Below are 15704 nucleotides of genomic sequence, written 5' to 3' on the forward strand. Positions count from 1 at the left end.
CCCCGCAGCCCCGGCGCAAAGACCCTACCTCAAGTGCCCCACGGCCACAAACGCTTCCTGGCGCACGGGGGACGCCAGGCGATCCCGGGGCTCCCCCTGCACGAAGCCCTGCAGGTCACAGAGACGCGTGCACAGTGGGCAGCGGGCAGCCGCCGAGAGCCCTCCTGCCGGGACCAGGCTCAGGGCGCTCCAGAGGTCGCGTGCGGCCAAGGCAGAGCATCGCGCCTCGGGGCGACCGGCCTCGGGGCTCGGCCCCAACCTCCCCGGCGGCACCGTCCCGGCCCCGGCACTCACCAGCAGGGTGTCCAGCAGCTCCCGTTTGTGGCAGAGCTCCACGCCGCGGGAGCCCCCCGCCACCTGCACGGCCCGGCTGACCTCGGTGACGCTCCGGATCAGCGCCAGCTTGAGCTGCATGTCCTGCATCCCGGCACAGAGAAACACGGCGGCACCGGTGAGGAACTCCTCACAGCGCCGAGGGCTCAACGAGGAACACGGCGGGCAGTCCAGCCCCAGAGCACAGCGCACAAGGGCGACTGTGTCTGCCCAGACCCTCGGCTCGGCACACGGGTCGCAGGAAGGAAACCTCCTCTCCCCTCCCGGGAAGAAGCTCCCCCCGCGAAGGCATGAGCTTTCCCGGCTACCCACCGCAAGGAGACCCCCGGCCCCCGGCCCGGGGAGCGGGAGGGCGAGTCCGGCACGCCTGCGATGGGAAAGGGGTGCGGGAAGGGCAGCGAGCAAGGCCCCGGGGGGCAGGACTTACCTTGGTGGAGAAGGAGAAGCCCAGCACCTGGAAGGGGAAAGGCGGTGGAGTGAGAGGCAGTGAACCAAGGAGCACAGACGCAGGACACGCAGCAACGGCCCCGGAGCGCGCAGACCCCGCAGGGCAGCAGGGACGAACCAGGGCTGCCGCGTCCCCCTCCGCCAGCGCAGGCGGGCCACAACCGCCCCTGGGGCGCTGGGAGGAGTCGGCGCTCGCAGGAGCTTCAGGGAAGACCCAGGTCTGTGTGGCCGGCCCTGCGCCCGTGCACCCACCTGGCAGCTGGCGCGGTAGTGCTGCAGGATGCGCCCCACGACGTCGCTCTCCACGCGGGCCAGGAGCTGCTCCGGGGGGGCGCAGAGCGCGATCTGGCCGTAGGCCAGCACGAGGGCCATGTGCCTCCCCGCTCTCTTCCCCTGGTGGTATTCCTGCGCCGTGGGAGAAGCCACGAGACGTCAGCCCGGCGCCTCCGTCGGGCCCCAGCTCCCGCTGCCTCCCGGCGAAGGAGCTGCCCCACTTTCCACGCAGCAGCCACCCCTGGGCTGCTACTGGTTTACAAGTGAAAATAAAGCAGAGGAAAAAACGAGCCAAGACACCTGGCATCCTTTACCTTCAGGCGTTTGAAAGCCCCAGACACTGGTCTTTCCTCCATGGACGCCCCAAACTCCTGCACCACCTCCAAGGCAAGGTGGAAGTGGCTCTCGGCAGAGCCGCCCAAAACAGAAATCATTGCCTGCAACACAAGAGAAAGGGTGAGGCGGCCTCTGGCCGACACTCAGCCACGGCAAGCTCCGAGCGACACTCGCGATATTGTCCGACGGAAACAGCAGCGACAAGGAAATGAGAAGAGCCTGCAGCGCTCTGCTCGGAGAGATCACCGCTCCCCTGGAAATACTGAGGGCCTCCGGGGAAAGCAAGGGGAGAAGAGGAAATTCACCTCTCTCTCAGACGCCTCCAAGTAATTTGTCCTTGAGAGATACTTCTTCATTTCCCCGCGGACATAGGGGACATGCTGACACGCTGCCAGGGACACCCCGACAGCTTTATACAGGAAGGCCTGAAAGACAAGCGGCCGCCCCAGACGTGGTCACGCACAGCCTGGCGGCACAGAGCCGGGCTGCGACGCACCAGCCCGCACCAGGCACGGCTGAGCTGGCCGCGGCGCCCGGCCGTCCAGCTCGGCTCCCGCAGAAACGAGGCCTCGGCAGGGACCCACCTGCTTCCGGGACAGCCGGGGGTAGCTGCCCGTCTGCTGGCTGAGCTCAAAGCTCAGGCCCATGGTCCAGGCCTGGCTCTCGATCGTCTCCAGCGACGTCCTCAGGAACTAGGGGAAACACAAGTTGAGGCAAAGCCCCCGCAGAGCAGGTCACAATGTGCAACGACGGGACATGGCACAACACGACATGACCCTCTGTGATCCACAGCTGTTTGCAAAACAAAATCCTCAGGGCCTTTGCAGGGGGTCTTTCCCGTGTTTCCTGTTTTCTGAACAAAACTGGCATTTCCCTGCTCAGGGCTCCCCTGCTCCTGGTTACCTTTCCACCCACACCTTCCCCCCCTTTCCCACCGGTAGTTGCTGCCCTCGCAGCAGTGCTGTACCTTAAGCAGGAGCTGCTCCCACTCGGCAGAGTCCAGGCAGCTCTCGCTTTGCCCTACAAAGCCGGAGCAAGAAAACCCTCCGTGTTACTTAGCACCACAGAAGAGCCCGGGGGCTCCTTGGCACTCAAACACCCTCTGGCTCCCACACCAGAAGGGGCCCAAGCTGCGAGGCTCAAGCCCTGATGCCAAACTCTTGGCCAGGCCCAGGACACCTGACGGACCCTGGGGACGGGGGACAGGGGCACGGACTCAGCTCAGCCACACACCCGCCGCTCCCAGTCCCCATCGCTCGACTGCAGCTCCCAGAGCAAACCAGGCCCTCACACGAGGGCTCGGACCACGCACACACATTTGCACCAGGACACGTTTCACCCACCCCCAGGAGCACCGAGTCCAGCCCTCCCAAACACCCACCCAGCGAGGACGCCGGGGTGCTGCAACACCTGCTCCTGGCAGTGACGGGCAAGAAAGGCCCCGTCCCCCAGATGAACTGCTCCTGGGCGTCAGCGCTGCTCCCTGGAAGGGCAACGGCTGCAGAGCCGGCACTGAGAAACCCAGGGCCAATTCCCCTCCCTCACGCCTGGACGCTGCCTTTTCCTGCCTCCCCTTCGGCCTCTCCAGCCGCCTCCTCCCCGACGGCACGTTACCTTCCAGGCACTGCAGCAGGAAGGGGATCTTCACGGCCCACACCATCCCCACGGCGCCGTGGATCTCTGCGGACAGGGCCTGCAGCAGCCGCAGGGCAGCGACGCCGCAGCCGCCGCCGGCGTGAGGAGCCGCCGCAACCACCTGGGAGAGGGCAGGCGAGACCTGGGCTCGGGGCGGCCGGAGGAGCCGCAGCTTCTCCCCGCAGGGAGGGCGGTTGCCCAGCCCCGGCCGAGCCGGGAGCTTCTCCCTGGCGCCGCCGGCTTCTCCCCCGTGCAGCAGCAGGGTCCCGCGGGGCTGGGGAGGCTCCGACTCGCTCTCGCACGCCTCTTCCTCCCTGCAGGCTGCCGGCCCCGGCCTGCGACGCAGCTCTGCCCCGACCTCTCCCGTCACCTCCAGCCCCCGAAAGCGCTTTCCCCAGGGCCCCTACTCACCAGCAGGCGAGCCAGCAGGGCCTGCGGCCTCGGCAGCTTGGCTGTGAGGAGACAGAAAGGCCAGTGAGAGCGGCGCGACCCACCATACCCTGCCCTGGCCCTGGCACAGCCCGGCACGGCACACGGCGAGAGTTTCGGCTTCCTACCTCGCTCCCGGGAGGCCACGACATCGGGCTCCTCCTCTCCGTCCTCGCCCCCTGCTCTCCCCCGGCTCTCGGCCAGCTCTCGCAGGCACCGGCAGAGCGGCACCAATGTGCCCGTGTACTGGGCTGGCACCACGTACTGCAGGAGCCGCGGCCACAGGAGCTGCAGGGAAGAACGAGGCCACTCAGCACGTTGCGGCTCCCACCTCCGTGCCAGCTCGAGCTCGTTTTAGCTCTGAGATGGAAACGACGCTCTGCATTCCCACTCACCTTGTGCGCCTAAGGGGCTGCTCGGGGAGCACTTTGGGGAGAGTGGGGCAGGGAGGCAGCAGCAGGGCGCAGGACGACTTACTTTGGTCATCCCCCGGACGGAGACATCCAGGGAGCGCAGGATGTCCAAGCACAGGGCTTGAAGATCTGCTGCTTCCTGCGCTTCTGCTTGAGACAGCTTTCCCTGCGCCTGCAAGACACAGTTGGGACAACACCAGCATCAGCCCCTGTCCCTGAGATGGGAGGTGAAGCATGAACCACCCAGCGCTGCTGGGATGCTCCCCCGGGAGCCCCCATCTCCGGAGGCAGGAGAGAGCAGAAAGTCCCACAGGAGGGGCCAGATCCCAGGTGAAGGAAGCACTAAACAGGCTGCGACCAGGGAGACCCGCTGCTCCTTGGGGCGGTCGCCAGCGTCGTTAGTCGGGGTGTCGGGATTACGAGCTCCTCCAGGGCCCAAGTGATGCCGCAGTGGCACCAAGCCGATGCAAGGAGGTTGCCCTGCGGCGGGGCTGTACTCAGCGACAGCGCTGAAACGGCAGCACGCACGGCCCAGCGGAGTCACGGCCCAGGCAGCGCCGCAGTCGGGTTTGTTACATGCTGGTGGGAGGCCAAAGCACTCCCCCGGCCTCCTCCGAGATCCCCCCAGGAACGGCGGTGGGGACGCCGCTCAGCCCTCTGCACCGGGGACTGCAGCCCTGCTGGGGGGGCTCCCCATTTCCAGGACACCCCAGGCACACAGCAAAGCCGAAGCGTCACGCTCTGCCCTCACCAGTCTGCCGGAGGCCTGGCTGAACGTGGCGAAGACGTGGGCCACCAGATCCCAGGCCGAGCAGCTCTGGACGCTGCAGCTGAGCAGCTCCTTGGTGAAGCGCAGAACTGCCCTCGCCACCTGCCACGGAGCACATTGCAGTTACCCCCCTCTGCTCAAAAGCCCAGGGGCAGACGCCTTCGCACCCATGCAGCCCCTGTGCCCCGCAGGGAGACCATGGGGGTGCAGGAGGCCCCTCTGCTCCCACAGCCACTGCCATGCAGCAACATTTCCACGGGGAAACGCTCCTCTAGGCTCGACCCCCAACAGCAGCCCTGCCAGGAGCTGGCCAGGCTCTGCCCCGAGCAAAAGCTTTCTCTGCCGCCCACCGCGGTGCTGCCCCGCGCCAACCAGCTCACCTTCCTGCTGGGGTCTCCCAGCGCGCAGCGCACCGCCTGCACGAGCAGGGGCAGGCTCTGGCCTCTCTCTGCTGCTGGAAAAGATGGGGAGAGGCGGGCGCTCAGGCAGAGCCCTTGTTTCAGCAGGGAGCTGCCAAAGCTCCTAGCTCGCTCACACACGAGCAGCACAGAAAACCCAGGACAAGACTGTGACGGCCGAGGAAGCAGCAGAGTCCCCCAGTGACTCTGTTTACAGACACAAGCGGGTGACGGGACCGACTGTTTTAACAACACGGAGCACTGCAGAAATGCGATGGGTACAAGTAGGTCATGCCCCTGCCCCATTACTGAAGCGTCGAGCGCCGTCACTGGTGCATCGCCGTTTACAGCTGCCCCATCACATCCTTGTCCCTGCAGCTGCGTAGCAGCTTGGCTGGGGAACACGCACTTTGCAGCTCATTTCGGGTGTTTGTGCATCACTTGCAGTCGTGCCTGCCCCCAGCCCAGCAGCCCAAACCCCCGGCCAGCCTCGCTGCGCCCCGCGGCACTGACCTGTGGGGCGCACCAGGGCTCTGAGCAGATCCAAGGACACCACGTGAGCGGCCTCGCTCCCACTCCCCAGCTGCAAGCGCAGAAAGGCCACCGTGTCCTCAGGGCAAACTCGGGCTGCGAGGGAAAAGTCGTGCTCTGCGTTAGCCAGAGGTTCAGGAGAGAGCAGCAAGGGCACAGCGGTGTCACGCGGAGTCTCCTCCCCTCACCCAGCAGCAGGACGCAGGAGGACAGCTCCGACCGGTGCTCCCCGCTGTGCTGCTTGCTCCCATCACTGAGCTGTGGGAACAAGGGGCGCTTTAGAGAGAAGAGCATCAGGTCCGAGGGGACTGAAAAGAAACTGCTCCCTCCACTCTCGTCTCCCCGGGGCCTTTGGCCACAACAGCCTCTAGACCCCAGCATGGGAGGTGACCCGCAAATATCTGCACAGACCTGGCCTTAAGGTAGGTCCCGCCGCAAGGACGCTCTGCCTGGCCGTCCAGCAGGACCTTCCTGTCCCCGTGGGTCAGGTCTGCTGCACCCAGCGCAAGCGGTACGTGGTCAGGCTGCCCTTACCTGGTGGTGCACAGCGGTGCCGACGGCCTGGACCTCGTCCTGGGGGATGGGGATCTGCACTTCCCCCAAAATCTCCAGGAAATAACTCAGAGCCTGCAAGGGAACGGGGGCGGGAAGAAGAGCGGGACTGTCACCTAAAGCAATGTCTTAAGAAAGGAAACCCGGCGTTTCTGTGATGAACTCCTTCACTCCAGTCCCCAGGAAAAGACCCAGACCCTCCCGCACGGGGTTTCTCGTGTGTCCTTCCCTCCCAGCAGCAGCCTTAGAGGGCCTCTCCACTGCACAGAGCCCCTCTGATGATGCTTCCCCACACTTCGCACCCCTCACACCTCCCCTCCCCGCCAGACGGGGCTGGATGGTGCCCGGGCATTAGAGCAGAGCCCTTCGCGCGCACGACGCCCCAGGGACAGGGGTCGAGGCCTCCCTTCCCAAGGAGGTCGGCCCCGGGGATGCTCAGCTCCCTCTCGGCCCCACCTGGGCTGCTCTGGCGCTGCCCGAGAAGCCCAGCAGGCCTCAAGCCTCCCCTGCTCTCCCCCTTTCTTCTCAAGGGGTCCCAGCTCCTCCAGACACCCCACAGACCCCCAACATCTCGCAGCACACGCACAGACCCCACAGCCTCACCGTGCCCCACATAACGCCTCACCTTGGTCACCCGGAAAGTGTCCTGGACCTGCTGATACTGGCCCAGGAGCCAGGGGAGCTGCTCCCACACGCGCTCGCGGTGCTCTTGCTCACGCACAAGGAGGCCCATCATGGCAGCCATCGCCCCCAGGACGGCCTGCTTGGCCTGCAGGGAGGGCAGCGAGACGCTCTTCAGCGGGGCCCAACGTCCTTCCACCCCGACACGGTCTGCCCTCCCCACGGAGAGGCAGTGCCCTGCTCCCCTGGAGGAGAAGGCCTTGCTCCAGAGGAGAGGGCACGTCCCCACCCCGGCCCCCCCGGCCCTGCCCAAAGGCCCCCGGAGTCGCGGGGCCGGCACGGCAGCCCCTCTCACCTCCTCCTCCTCGCAGCCCAGCCAGCTCCCCACCACGTGGCAAAAGACCGGGGAAACGCTGCTGCAGAACTGGGCCTGCCCCATGCGCGGGAAGCTGCATTGCTCCCAGGCGCCCAGGTAGGTGTTCACGGCCTTCGACCACTGCTCCAGGACTGCGGCGAGAGAAGGGCAGAAGGATCAGGGCAGAGCCTGCGGCGGGGACGGGACCTTGCTCTGCCGCCCCAGCCTGCCCTCAGCCGCAGCCCCCCGCTCGCCGCGGCTCCATCCGAGACCGGGTCCGGCCCCAGGCACAAGCCGCGCGGTGCTCGGAGATGCCCTGATGGAAACGCTGCGCTGTTGCTCTCCTCCTCCCCATCACACCTCCTCCTCCTCCTCCTCCCAGCCGTGTTCCCCTCCTGCGCTTCTCGCTGCGTCCCTGCCCCAGCCGTCCCAAACACTCGCCCTCTCTCCCGAAACCCCCCAAAACCAGCCCGCCCTGCACGCAGCAGGCGGGAGGGAGCCGGGGCAGAGCTCAGAGCCCGGCAGGTCGCACCGGGAGCAAAGCGCAGCAGCAGAGGCGCCGAGGCTGCCCCGGCCCTGCCCCTGCCCGCGGGGCCGACACTCACCGCTGCAGACGGCGCGCAGGGTCCGGCTGCTCCCCACCTGGCTCAGCATCGTGCGCAGGGCGAAGAGCGTCATGCCCACGAAGGGGACGCACCGCAGGGCTGCGGAGAGGGCAGGGCAGAGGCACAGAGAGGCACGCCGTCACGGGGAGCCGGGGCAGCGCGCGGGGGAGCCCCGGGGCAGCACGGCGGGGGGAGCCCCCAGGCTGCCGGGCCCCTGGGGACATGCCGGGGGGGCCAGGGGGGCGCCAGAGCTGCCCCAGGGGCTGGGGCAGGCCCCGGCATGGGGACGGCTTGGCGGGACTCGATGGGGTGCTGGTGCCTGCCCCAAGTGGGGAGCGGGGCAGCCCTTCGGGGGGCCTGGGAGGGTAGCGGGGCAAAGCCAGCCCCGGCAGCCAGCGAGGGGAACCGAAACCTTGCAGCCTCCGGTTCAGCATGGAACATTTTGGGGAGATCGGGGAAGATCCCTTCTCCCGGGTACCGCAGACCACAGCCCCGAGCCGGAGGCCGAGGGGCCCTACCGTAGCTGCTGGCCAGCTTGCCCAAGGTGATGAACACGAGGTCCTCGGAGATCTCTCCCAGGGCCCTCAGGCGGCACTGCAGCTCGTACATGACGCTGTCGAAGTGGGAGCGGGCCAGAGCCACCAGGACGTCGCTGGCGGCCATCCGCACCTCCTCCGTCACACCCTGGCAAGAGCCATGAACCTCCCTCAGCAGGAGAAAGGCTGAAGGCGCCGGCAGCGACCTCCTGCCTCCAGCTCTCGGTTCCTGCCTTGGCCACCTCCCCGCACAGCTCCAGGTATCGCCCCCCAAATCCACTGCAGTGATGAGTCCCCAAGGCCTTTGCCTCCAGGAAACACTTGCTGGTGCAGAAATCGTGGCCCTGCACGTCCCAGCTCCACCACCAGCCCTGGGCGCAGGCGCCGCTGGCACAGGCAGCTGCTCCTGCTCTGCGCTCCCTCTGCAGCGGGGCTGGATACGGCCTTTTCTATCGCGGAGCCGCATCCGCGGGGAAGGAGCTGTCACAGGGGGTCTGGGAGCCTCTGACAGGGCTTAGTGCTAGACACGGGTCCTCAGAGCCCTCCTATGTTTTACCAAACCTGGCTCTAGCCAGGCGCCTCTGGCTGCCTTCAGAGAGGAGCAGCTCACCTGCGCCGCTCTCATGTCCCTCGAGGCCGCTGCGATCACTCTGGCCAGGACAGCACTCTGCAAGCGGCCGTCATCGCCCTGCAGGACTCTCTCCAGCTCTCGGTAGATCTCCGCTCTGTCGCCCTGGGGACGCAGCCCAGAAAGGAACAGGTTGGCCTTGCTTTTCCTTATTGCCAGGGAGCCCCAGAGCTGCGGACATGGGCCCTGTAGCGCCTGCAAAATGGTGTCTCCACATCACCTCCCTTCTCAGTATCTAGGCAGAGAAACCAGTCGGGGCAGCAACTTCCCTGGAAAGTGTTTCTGAGATGCAGGATAAACCCCGCACGGCACAAGGCATCACCCAGGTGTCAGACCTCCACCGTGCAGGCGCTCTGCAAATGCACCGTCTCTGCACCAAGGAGCAGGTGGCTCCTCCAAACACTGCTGAGTTCCAGCGGGAAGAGCCGGTGGCTGGGCACACGGCCCTTGCTCGCGCCCCAGGCAGCACATTGCTCGCCCGCTTCCCTCTGCTCCTCACCCTGCTAGTGCAGGGATGCTTCTGGGGTGACATTTGTAGATTGTGCTGTGAGGCCTGCCACCTCCCCCCCCCTCAAATTAGCTCAGTGACCCATCACCATCTCCTTTGGGAGGTCCAGAGAGGGAAAAGCCTGCTAAGAGCTGCAGAATTGTTTCAGGACAGCCACTGGGAACAGGGCTGGAAATAGCCCTGCGCCCGGGACACTACTGGAGAATGCACCCGCGGAAAAGAGGGAAACCAGAGAAATGCAAGCAAAAACCCCCAGCAAATGGCCCGGCAGCAGACAGGCAACTGCAGGGGACCTGGGAAGGTGCAGCGCCACAGCAAGTGCCCTGGGCTTTGGGCCTGGGAGCCCCCACAGGGCCGAGACAAGACGGCTCCAGGGGCAGCTCCTGGCTGCGCTGGGCACCTCGCTGGCACTTCCCCATCCGAAACCAGGCAGGGCACAGCAAGTCCATCAGGGCAAGGGCTGTGCGGGAGGCCACAGCATCGTTCCTGAGGCTGGGGGAAGATGGAGGCAGGTACAACAGTGCCAGAGGAGAAAGAGGAAGGTGGCAGAACAAATACTTGGCTGGAAGGAGGGGATTTGTTTCCCAAAGTGCAGATTTCAGCTGGAGCAGGGCCAGCCCGCAGTGGGAGCAGGGCAGCCTCACTGCTTGAGGGAGGCCTCTGGGGTGCCACTGGCTCCAGGGCATGGGGCACAGTCGGAGCTGGGACCTGCAGGCATGCTGTGCGGTGAAGGGCCACTGACAGGGGTCAGCAGCATCTTGCCTCTTTCTGAGGCTCCTGCTGATCTCCTGCTCCTAGGCTGAACATCTCCTTGGGGGATAAAAGTTTCCATGGGCTGAGAAGTCCACGGTCCTGCTGGCTAGAGAAGGGGACAGCCTGCCAAGCGGGGGATGGACTCTGTCTCTTGGGACGCTGACAATTAGGCACATCCAAAGAGCAGAAAATGTCTGGTGCAGCAGGCCCTGGAGCGGCTGAGAGCGAGAGAGGCGCCCATGAGACCTGTGCTGTCCCTGTCCCCGGGGCATCTGCCTGCTCAGATGCAGGAGGGCAGCCAGGGCAGGCCAAGCTCTCGGGCTTGTGGAAAGGCTCAGCACTGAGGCAGGGCCTGAGCTGGCTTCCCAGGCAATGCCGGGACTTTCAGAGAAAGGGCACTGCTCCCTGCACACAGAGCAGGCTGCTGGCCCCACGGGAAACGCCAGCCAGGGTCCTCCAGCAGGAGGTCTGGGGCTTCTGTGCTTATACAAAAGTAAGAGAAACAGCTTAGAGATACCAGAGGGTCCTGCGAGTCCCTTGTCACTTCCCTGCAGTTCTTTGGGCAGATAAAGAGGCTTTGTTTTATGAAGAGGGGTGCAGAGATTTATAAATGAGGCCGCAGCAATGACACAGCAGCAGGAGGTCTGGGGAGATGCCAGGTGTCCTGGGGGTGCTGCCTCTGTGGCAGGGGTCTGGGCTCCCGCTGGGTTCACAGCCACTCACTGATCCCTGGGAGCCAGGAGCCACCAGCACCTGGGGATACATCACCGCTCCTCGTGCAGCGAGCAGTCCAAGTGCCGTGAGACTTCCCAGATGGAAGCAGAGGGTGGCTCTGGGCACTGGCACAGAGGCACTGGAGAGCTGCGGGGGTTCAGCCCCAGAGGCTGCGGCCGGGCCTGCAGGCCGACGCTCCCTTTGGCCCGAAAGGCCGCTGTGCAGCAGCATTTGCTCACGTGGCCGCCAGCGGCAGCGTTTGCAGCACGCGTGTGTCGCAGGAGGGTGGCGGCACCCTCGGGAAACCAGGGCCCTGCCGGGCACCTGCAAACCCACGCCCGGCACAGCGCGACGCCCCCGCCTCACCTCCTCGTCTTGCAGGCGGTTTGACAGAGAAGCCACTCGCTCAGCAAAGGTGGGGACGGCTGCAGGGACGGACTCTGCCGCCCTGCCTCCATCCTCCCGAACGGGAGGTCGGGACCAGCAACCTCCACAAATGAAGAGACCTGCAAGGAGAGACCCAGAGGATTATCACCAGCTCTGCTGGCCTCAGCTGCCTGCGCTGTTTCGGGGCAAACATCTCCTCAGCCTGCAGAGAAATCCTTTCCCTCAGCACTAACACTGCAGCCAGGGCTGTATCAGCAGGCGGGCAGCCAGCAGGGCAAAGGCAGGGACTCCTCCCCTCTGTGCAGCACTAGTGAGACCACCCCTGGATGCTGGTCCAGTCCAGGCTCCTCAGTAAAAGACAGATAAGCTACAATGCTGTGATATAGTGGAGTGAGTCCAGAAGAGAGTCATCAGGATGGCTGGGGACTGGAGCACATGAGAAGCGAGGGAAGGCTCAGAGAGCTGGCTTGGGTCAGCCTGGAGAAGGGGAAGGGAGAACAGTGTATTGCTGCCTGCAGCTACCTAATGGGGGACACAGAGAAGACGGAGCAAAACTCTTCTCAGAAATGTACCTTGATGGGATGAGAGGCAACAGGAACAAGTTGGAACATGAGAAATCCTGATTAACTATTAGAAACACTATTTCCCATGAAGGTTTGGGGCTGACCTGCTGGAAAGCAGCTCTGCAGAGAAGGCTCTCATGGCCCCGGTGGACAACAAGCTGACCACGAGCCAGCAACGTGCCCCTGTGGCCAAGAAGGCCCATGGTATCCAGGGCCGCATTAGGAAGAGCATTGCCAGCGGGTCAAGGGAGGGCATCCTCCCCCTACTCAGCCCTGGTGAGGCCACATCTGGAGGACTGGGTCCAGTTCTGGGCTCCCCAGGACAAGAGAGACGTGGAGCTACTGGAGAGAGTCCAGCACAGGGCTACTAAGGTGAGGAAGGGACTGGAGCATCTCTCCTGTGAGAAAAGGCTGAGAGAGCTGGGCCTGTCCAGCCTGGAGAAGAGAAGACTGAGCAGCGGATCTTATCCATGTGTATCAGTATCCGAAGGGAGGGTGCAAGGAAGATGGGGCCAGACTCTTCTCAGTGGTGCCTGGGGACAGGACCAGAGGCAACAGGCACCAACTGAAACACAGGAAGGTCCGTCCGAACACGAGGAAAAAATTCTTTACTGCGAGGGTAACCAAGCACCGGAACAGGTTGCCCAGAGAGGTTATGGAGTCTCCATCCTTGGAGATATTCAAAAGCTGTCTGGACACAATCCTGGGCCAGGTGCTCTAGGTGAGGCTGCTTGAGCAGGGGCGTTGGACTAGATGATCTGCAGAGGTCCCTTCCAACCTCAACCAGTCTGTGATTCCGTGAAGGTGGTCAAACACCGGAAGAGGCACCCAGGGAGGCTGTGGGATCTCCATCCTCAGAGATGCTCACACCATGACCAGACAAGGCCCTGGGCAGCCTGCTCTCATGGGTCCTGCTTTGAGCCGCAGCTTAGACTCCAAAGCACAGAGGTCCCATCCCCCCTTGGTTATCCTGCGAGCATAACGCCCAGAGCCTGCTGGGTTTGGAACCAGGGGGCCTCTGCTACCAAAACAAGGTGGACGCCCTCAGAGCTACCAGGCCCGTCAGGCCTGACTCCTCATGAGGCAGCATCCAAGTCCCCTGCACTGCTGTGTGTCAGGGCAAAGCAGACCAACAGCTCCGCACAGTTTTCTCCATTTCCCATCTGCGTCACGGTCGGGGCCCATTAGCTCCTTGGGTGGAAAGCCCGTGAAACAAGAGCCTGGAGGGAGCTGCATGGGAGCGAGGAGGAGGCTTTCTGCTGAGGAGCTGGTGCAGTTGCAGGGTTCAGGGGAGCTCTCGCAGCATCAGAAATGGCCAGCCCTGCTCAGCGGTGCCGAGCACCAGGGGTTCGCGCTCGGGATCTCCTGCAGCCCTGGCCCAGCCCTGCCCCAGCCCCTCACCTCGGAGCGCCCGGAGTCTCCTCATGGCGCCGGGCCAGGGACAGCGCTGCTGCGCCAGCCCTGCCTAAGGACAGAGCGGGACCGCGGGGACCCGCTCCTACGCGCCACCCTCACCGCCACAGAGCTCTGCGGCCAATGAGGGCCTGCCCCGGACACGCCCGCCTACATCACAGAGGGCCCAGACCAATGAGGGCCTGCTTGGGGACACGCCCCTGCCCTTCACAAAGGGCTGCTGGCCAATCAAGGCTTGCCCCGGCACACGCCCCTGCCCATCACAAAGGGCTGCCAGCCAATAAGGGCCCTGCCCCAGGGCCACCCCCACTCAGGGCGGGGGGCCAGAGAGGGCAGCAGGCAAAGGACCCCAACAGGCCCCCAACACTGCCCCCTTTCCCCTTCTCCCTCCATCACTCCCACACACTGCGTTTCCTCCAAGGGGGCTGGGCACTGACCTGGCCTCAGCAGCACCTCCCAGCCCCACAGCCAGAGGCGACTGCTCTCAAGGGGGCTGCTTCGCCCTTTTCTCTCCTCTGCCTCTTTGCCCGCCTTTCTCCAAAAGGAGCCTGCTGCAGGCTTGTCACCTGGGTACACGCCTGTGTGTCTCATTCCCTCTGCTTCCTCCACCAAGGTTTGCACTCCCTCTCCAAGGAGCACAAAGCTGAACCCAGCACTGGAGACCTCACACCTGTGACAGTCATAAGAACAGGGGGTCAGGGGAAGGAGAGACAGCTCAGATCTCAAAGGAAAGCTCCTGTCAGCTCATATTGTACAGGGAAACCTAAGTTCCCCTTTATTGGACAGGAGAAAATTTCAGCAGAAGACAGACCCTGCAGATCAGGAGTACTGAGGGTCTGGGCACATAGGCCCCCATGCCAACAGTCCATTTATTTAGCTGACTATAAAATCCCTGCTGGCATGGCCTGACTGGATCCAGGCCTAAGCTCTTACTCCACACTGACTGCAAAGTCTAATTCCATTGCCACAGCCAGCCAAGAACATCAACATCTCTCCCAATGCAGCAGCACGGAGTCACTCTGGTGGAGGGCAATAAAAGCTGGTGTCAGATGCTCTGCAGCTGCATCCTAGTCTTCATTTACTGGTTGCATTTCTGCAGCCTGGGGGCTCTGCTGACAGAGAGAAAGGCAGCCCTCAAGTACGGCCAAGCAGCTCCCATCTTTCTGCAGAGGACAAGGGGTGTCTACCCTGAGAGCAGTTAGCCTTGTACTGGACAGGGAAAATACTGTCAAGGAAGTGATTTTGGTGAGAAAGGGTTACTCCTCACCAGCCACTTCACCTTGAAGGAAAAAAAGGGAAGTGCTGTCATGTAACCAAGGCTGCCTGGTAAAGCTGTGTGAGTTCTGCCTTGTGACAAGTCCTCTGCAAACTGAAGAGCACATCTGGTTAGCTTTATTGTTTGAGTGGATATGTATTTTTTTTTTATTAGCAGTCATTGGCACACTTAATGGTATAGGACACATTTACCTTTGCAGCTATTACAAAAGACAACCACCAGAAAGCAGCACCCATTTTTGCTTGCAGGGCCTGCTGCCCACTGGTCACCCAGGCCAGCCCCCAGCTTAGTGCTAAAGGATATTGCCCTGGGGCTGTCTAGAGGTAGCCACTTAGCACCACTTCTCTCAAACTTACTTAGCATGGGTAGCTCAATTAGGTGAAGCCTTAGGCTGCACTCAGAGAACATGAGGGACTTGCACCCAGCTCAGGAAAAGGGGCCCCAGGGCCAGCTCCAGCTGGAAAGACAAGGACATCACAAGCAGTCTGTATCCTGTGTCTCACACTCCAAAAGGGAGGATGTTGACTTCAAAATAAGGCCTGTGCCAGGCATCAGGACCCTGAGAAACAAAGCCTCCTCTCCCTGCTGGGGCAGGGAGAATTGTTGGGGTCTGGAATTACCTCCTCCAGACCTTGAGACACAACAAGACCCAACAAGGAACAGGAGGACCCCAGGCCTGAATATTACTCTTGGTCCCAACTACAGCATGAGGGGAGGAGAACTTAGACCATAAAGTGACAATTGCCCAGGGCTTCCTTTGTTCAGGTCCCTCTCTGGAGGCACCCAGCTCAAGCTGTCATTTGCCCCTGTACCACTTAGGGTAACTCAGTTTGTGATCCCCCACATCTTAGGCTCTGCCTCAGGAAACCCAGGCTCAGAGACCTTCTTGAACAGTCTGGCCACCCAGGTGGGACCCTGGGTCACCACCAGCAGACCTTCCTATCTCCAAACATCCAACTGCCAGCAGCAGATGAGGTCACCTGAGATCTCTGGAGCAGGCAGCACCCAATGGGTGAGTGCTAAAATGCCCTGAGCTGATTCAGAACAGTTGTTAGAGGGGGCTCAAGGGCCCCTAGGAAGGGGTGTCAGGGTGGGTTCAAGTCCCTCCCTTGCTGCAGCTTCCCTTAAGAGTGCACAGCCTGATGAGCAGAAGGCACACTAGGCAATGGGAAATGTACCTGGCATGCAGAAGGGGATGCCCTTAGCCAGTGTACAGGAAAATTGGAAAA

At 63.1% G+C, this 15704-nt stretch overlaps 1 protein-coding gene across 1 annotated transcript; it reads right to left on the reverse strand.

Moving 5' to 3' along the window:
- Window positions 1-637: 637 nt before the first annotated feature.
- On the reverse strand, window positions 638-8360 carry LOC135326568 (maestro heat-like repeat-containing protein family member 2B). The gene is made up of 18 exons (XM_064504383.1): window positions 8216-8360; window positions 7698-7796; window positions 7093-7244; window positions 6742-6885; window positions 6099-6191; window positions 5753-5822; window positions 5590-5660; window positions 4618-4737; window positions 3931-4038; window positions 3582-3741; window positions 3436-3476; window positions 3004-3145; window positions 2357-2409; window positions 1974-2081; window positions 1695-1814; window positions 1368-1490; window positions 1033-1185; window positions 638-787 (listed from the first exon to the last, which is right to left on the reverse strand). Exons 1-18 carry the CDS (start codon window positions 8358-8360, stop codon window positions 638-640), a joined length of 2052 nt encoding a protein of 683 aa, XP_064360453.1.
- Between the last annotated feature and the right edge of the window lie 7344 nt (window positions 8361-15704).

The sequence above is a fragment of the Dromaius novaehollandiae genome, unplaced genomic scaffold, assembly GCF_036370855.1.
Source record: "Dromaius novaehollandiae isolate bDroNov1 unplaced genomic scaffold, bDroNov1.hap1 HAP1_SCAFFOLD_36, whole genome shotgun sequence".
NCBI lineage: Eukaryota > Metazoa > Chordata > Aves > Casuariiformes > Dromaiidae > Dromaius > Dromaius novaehollandiae.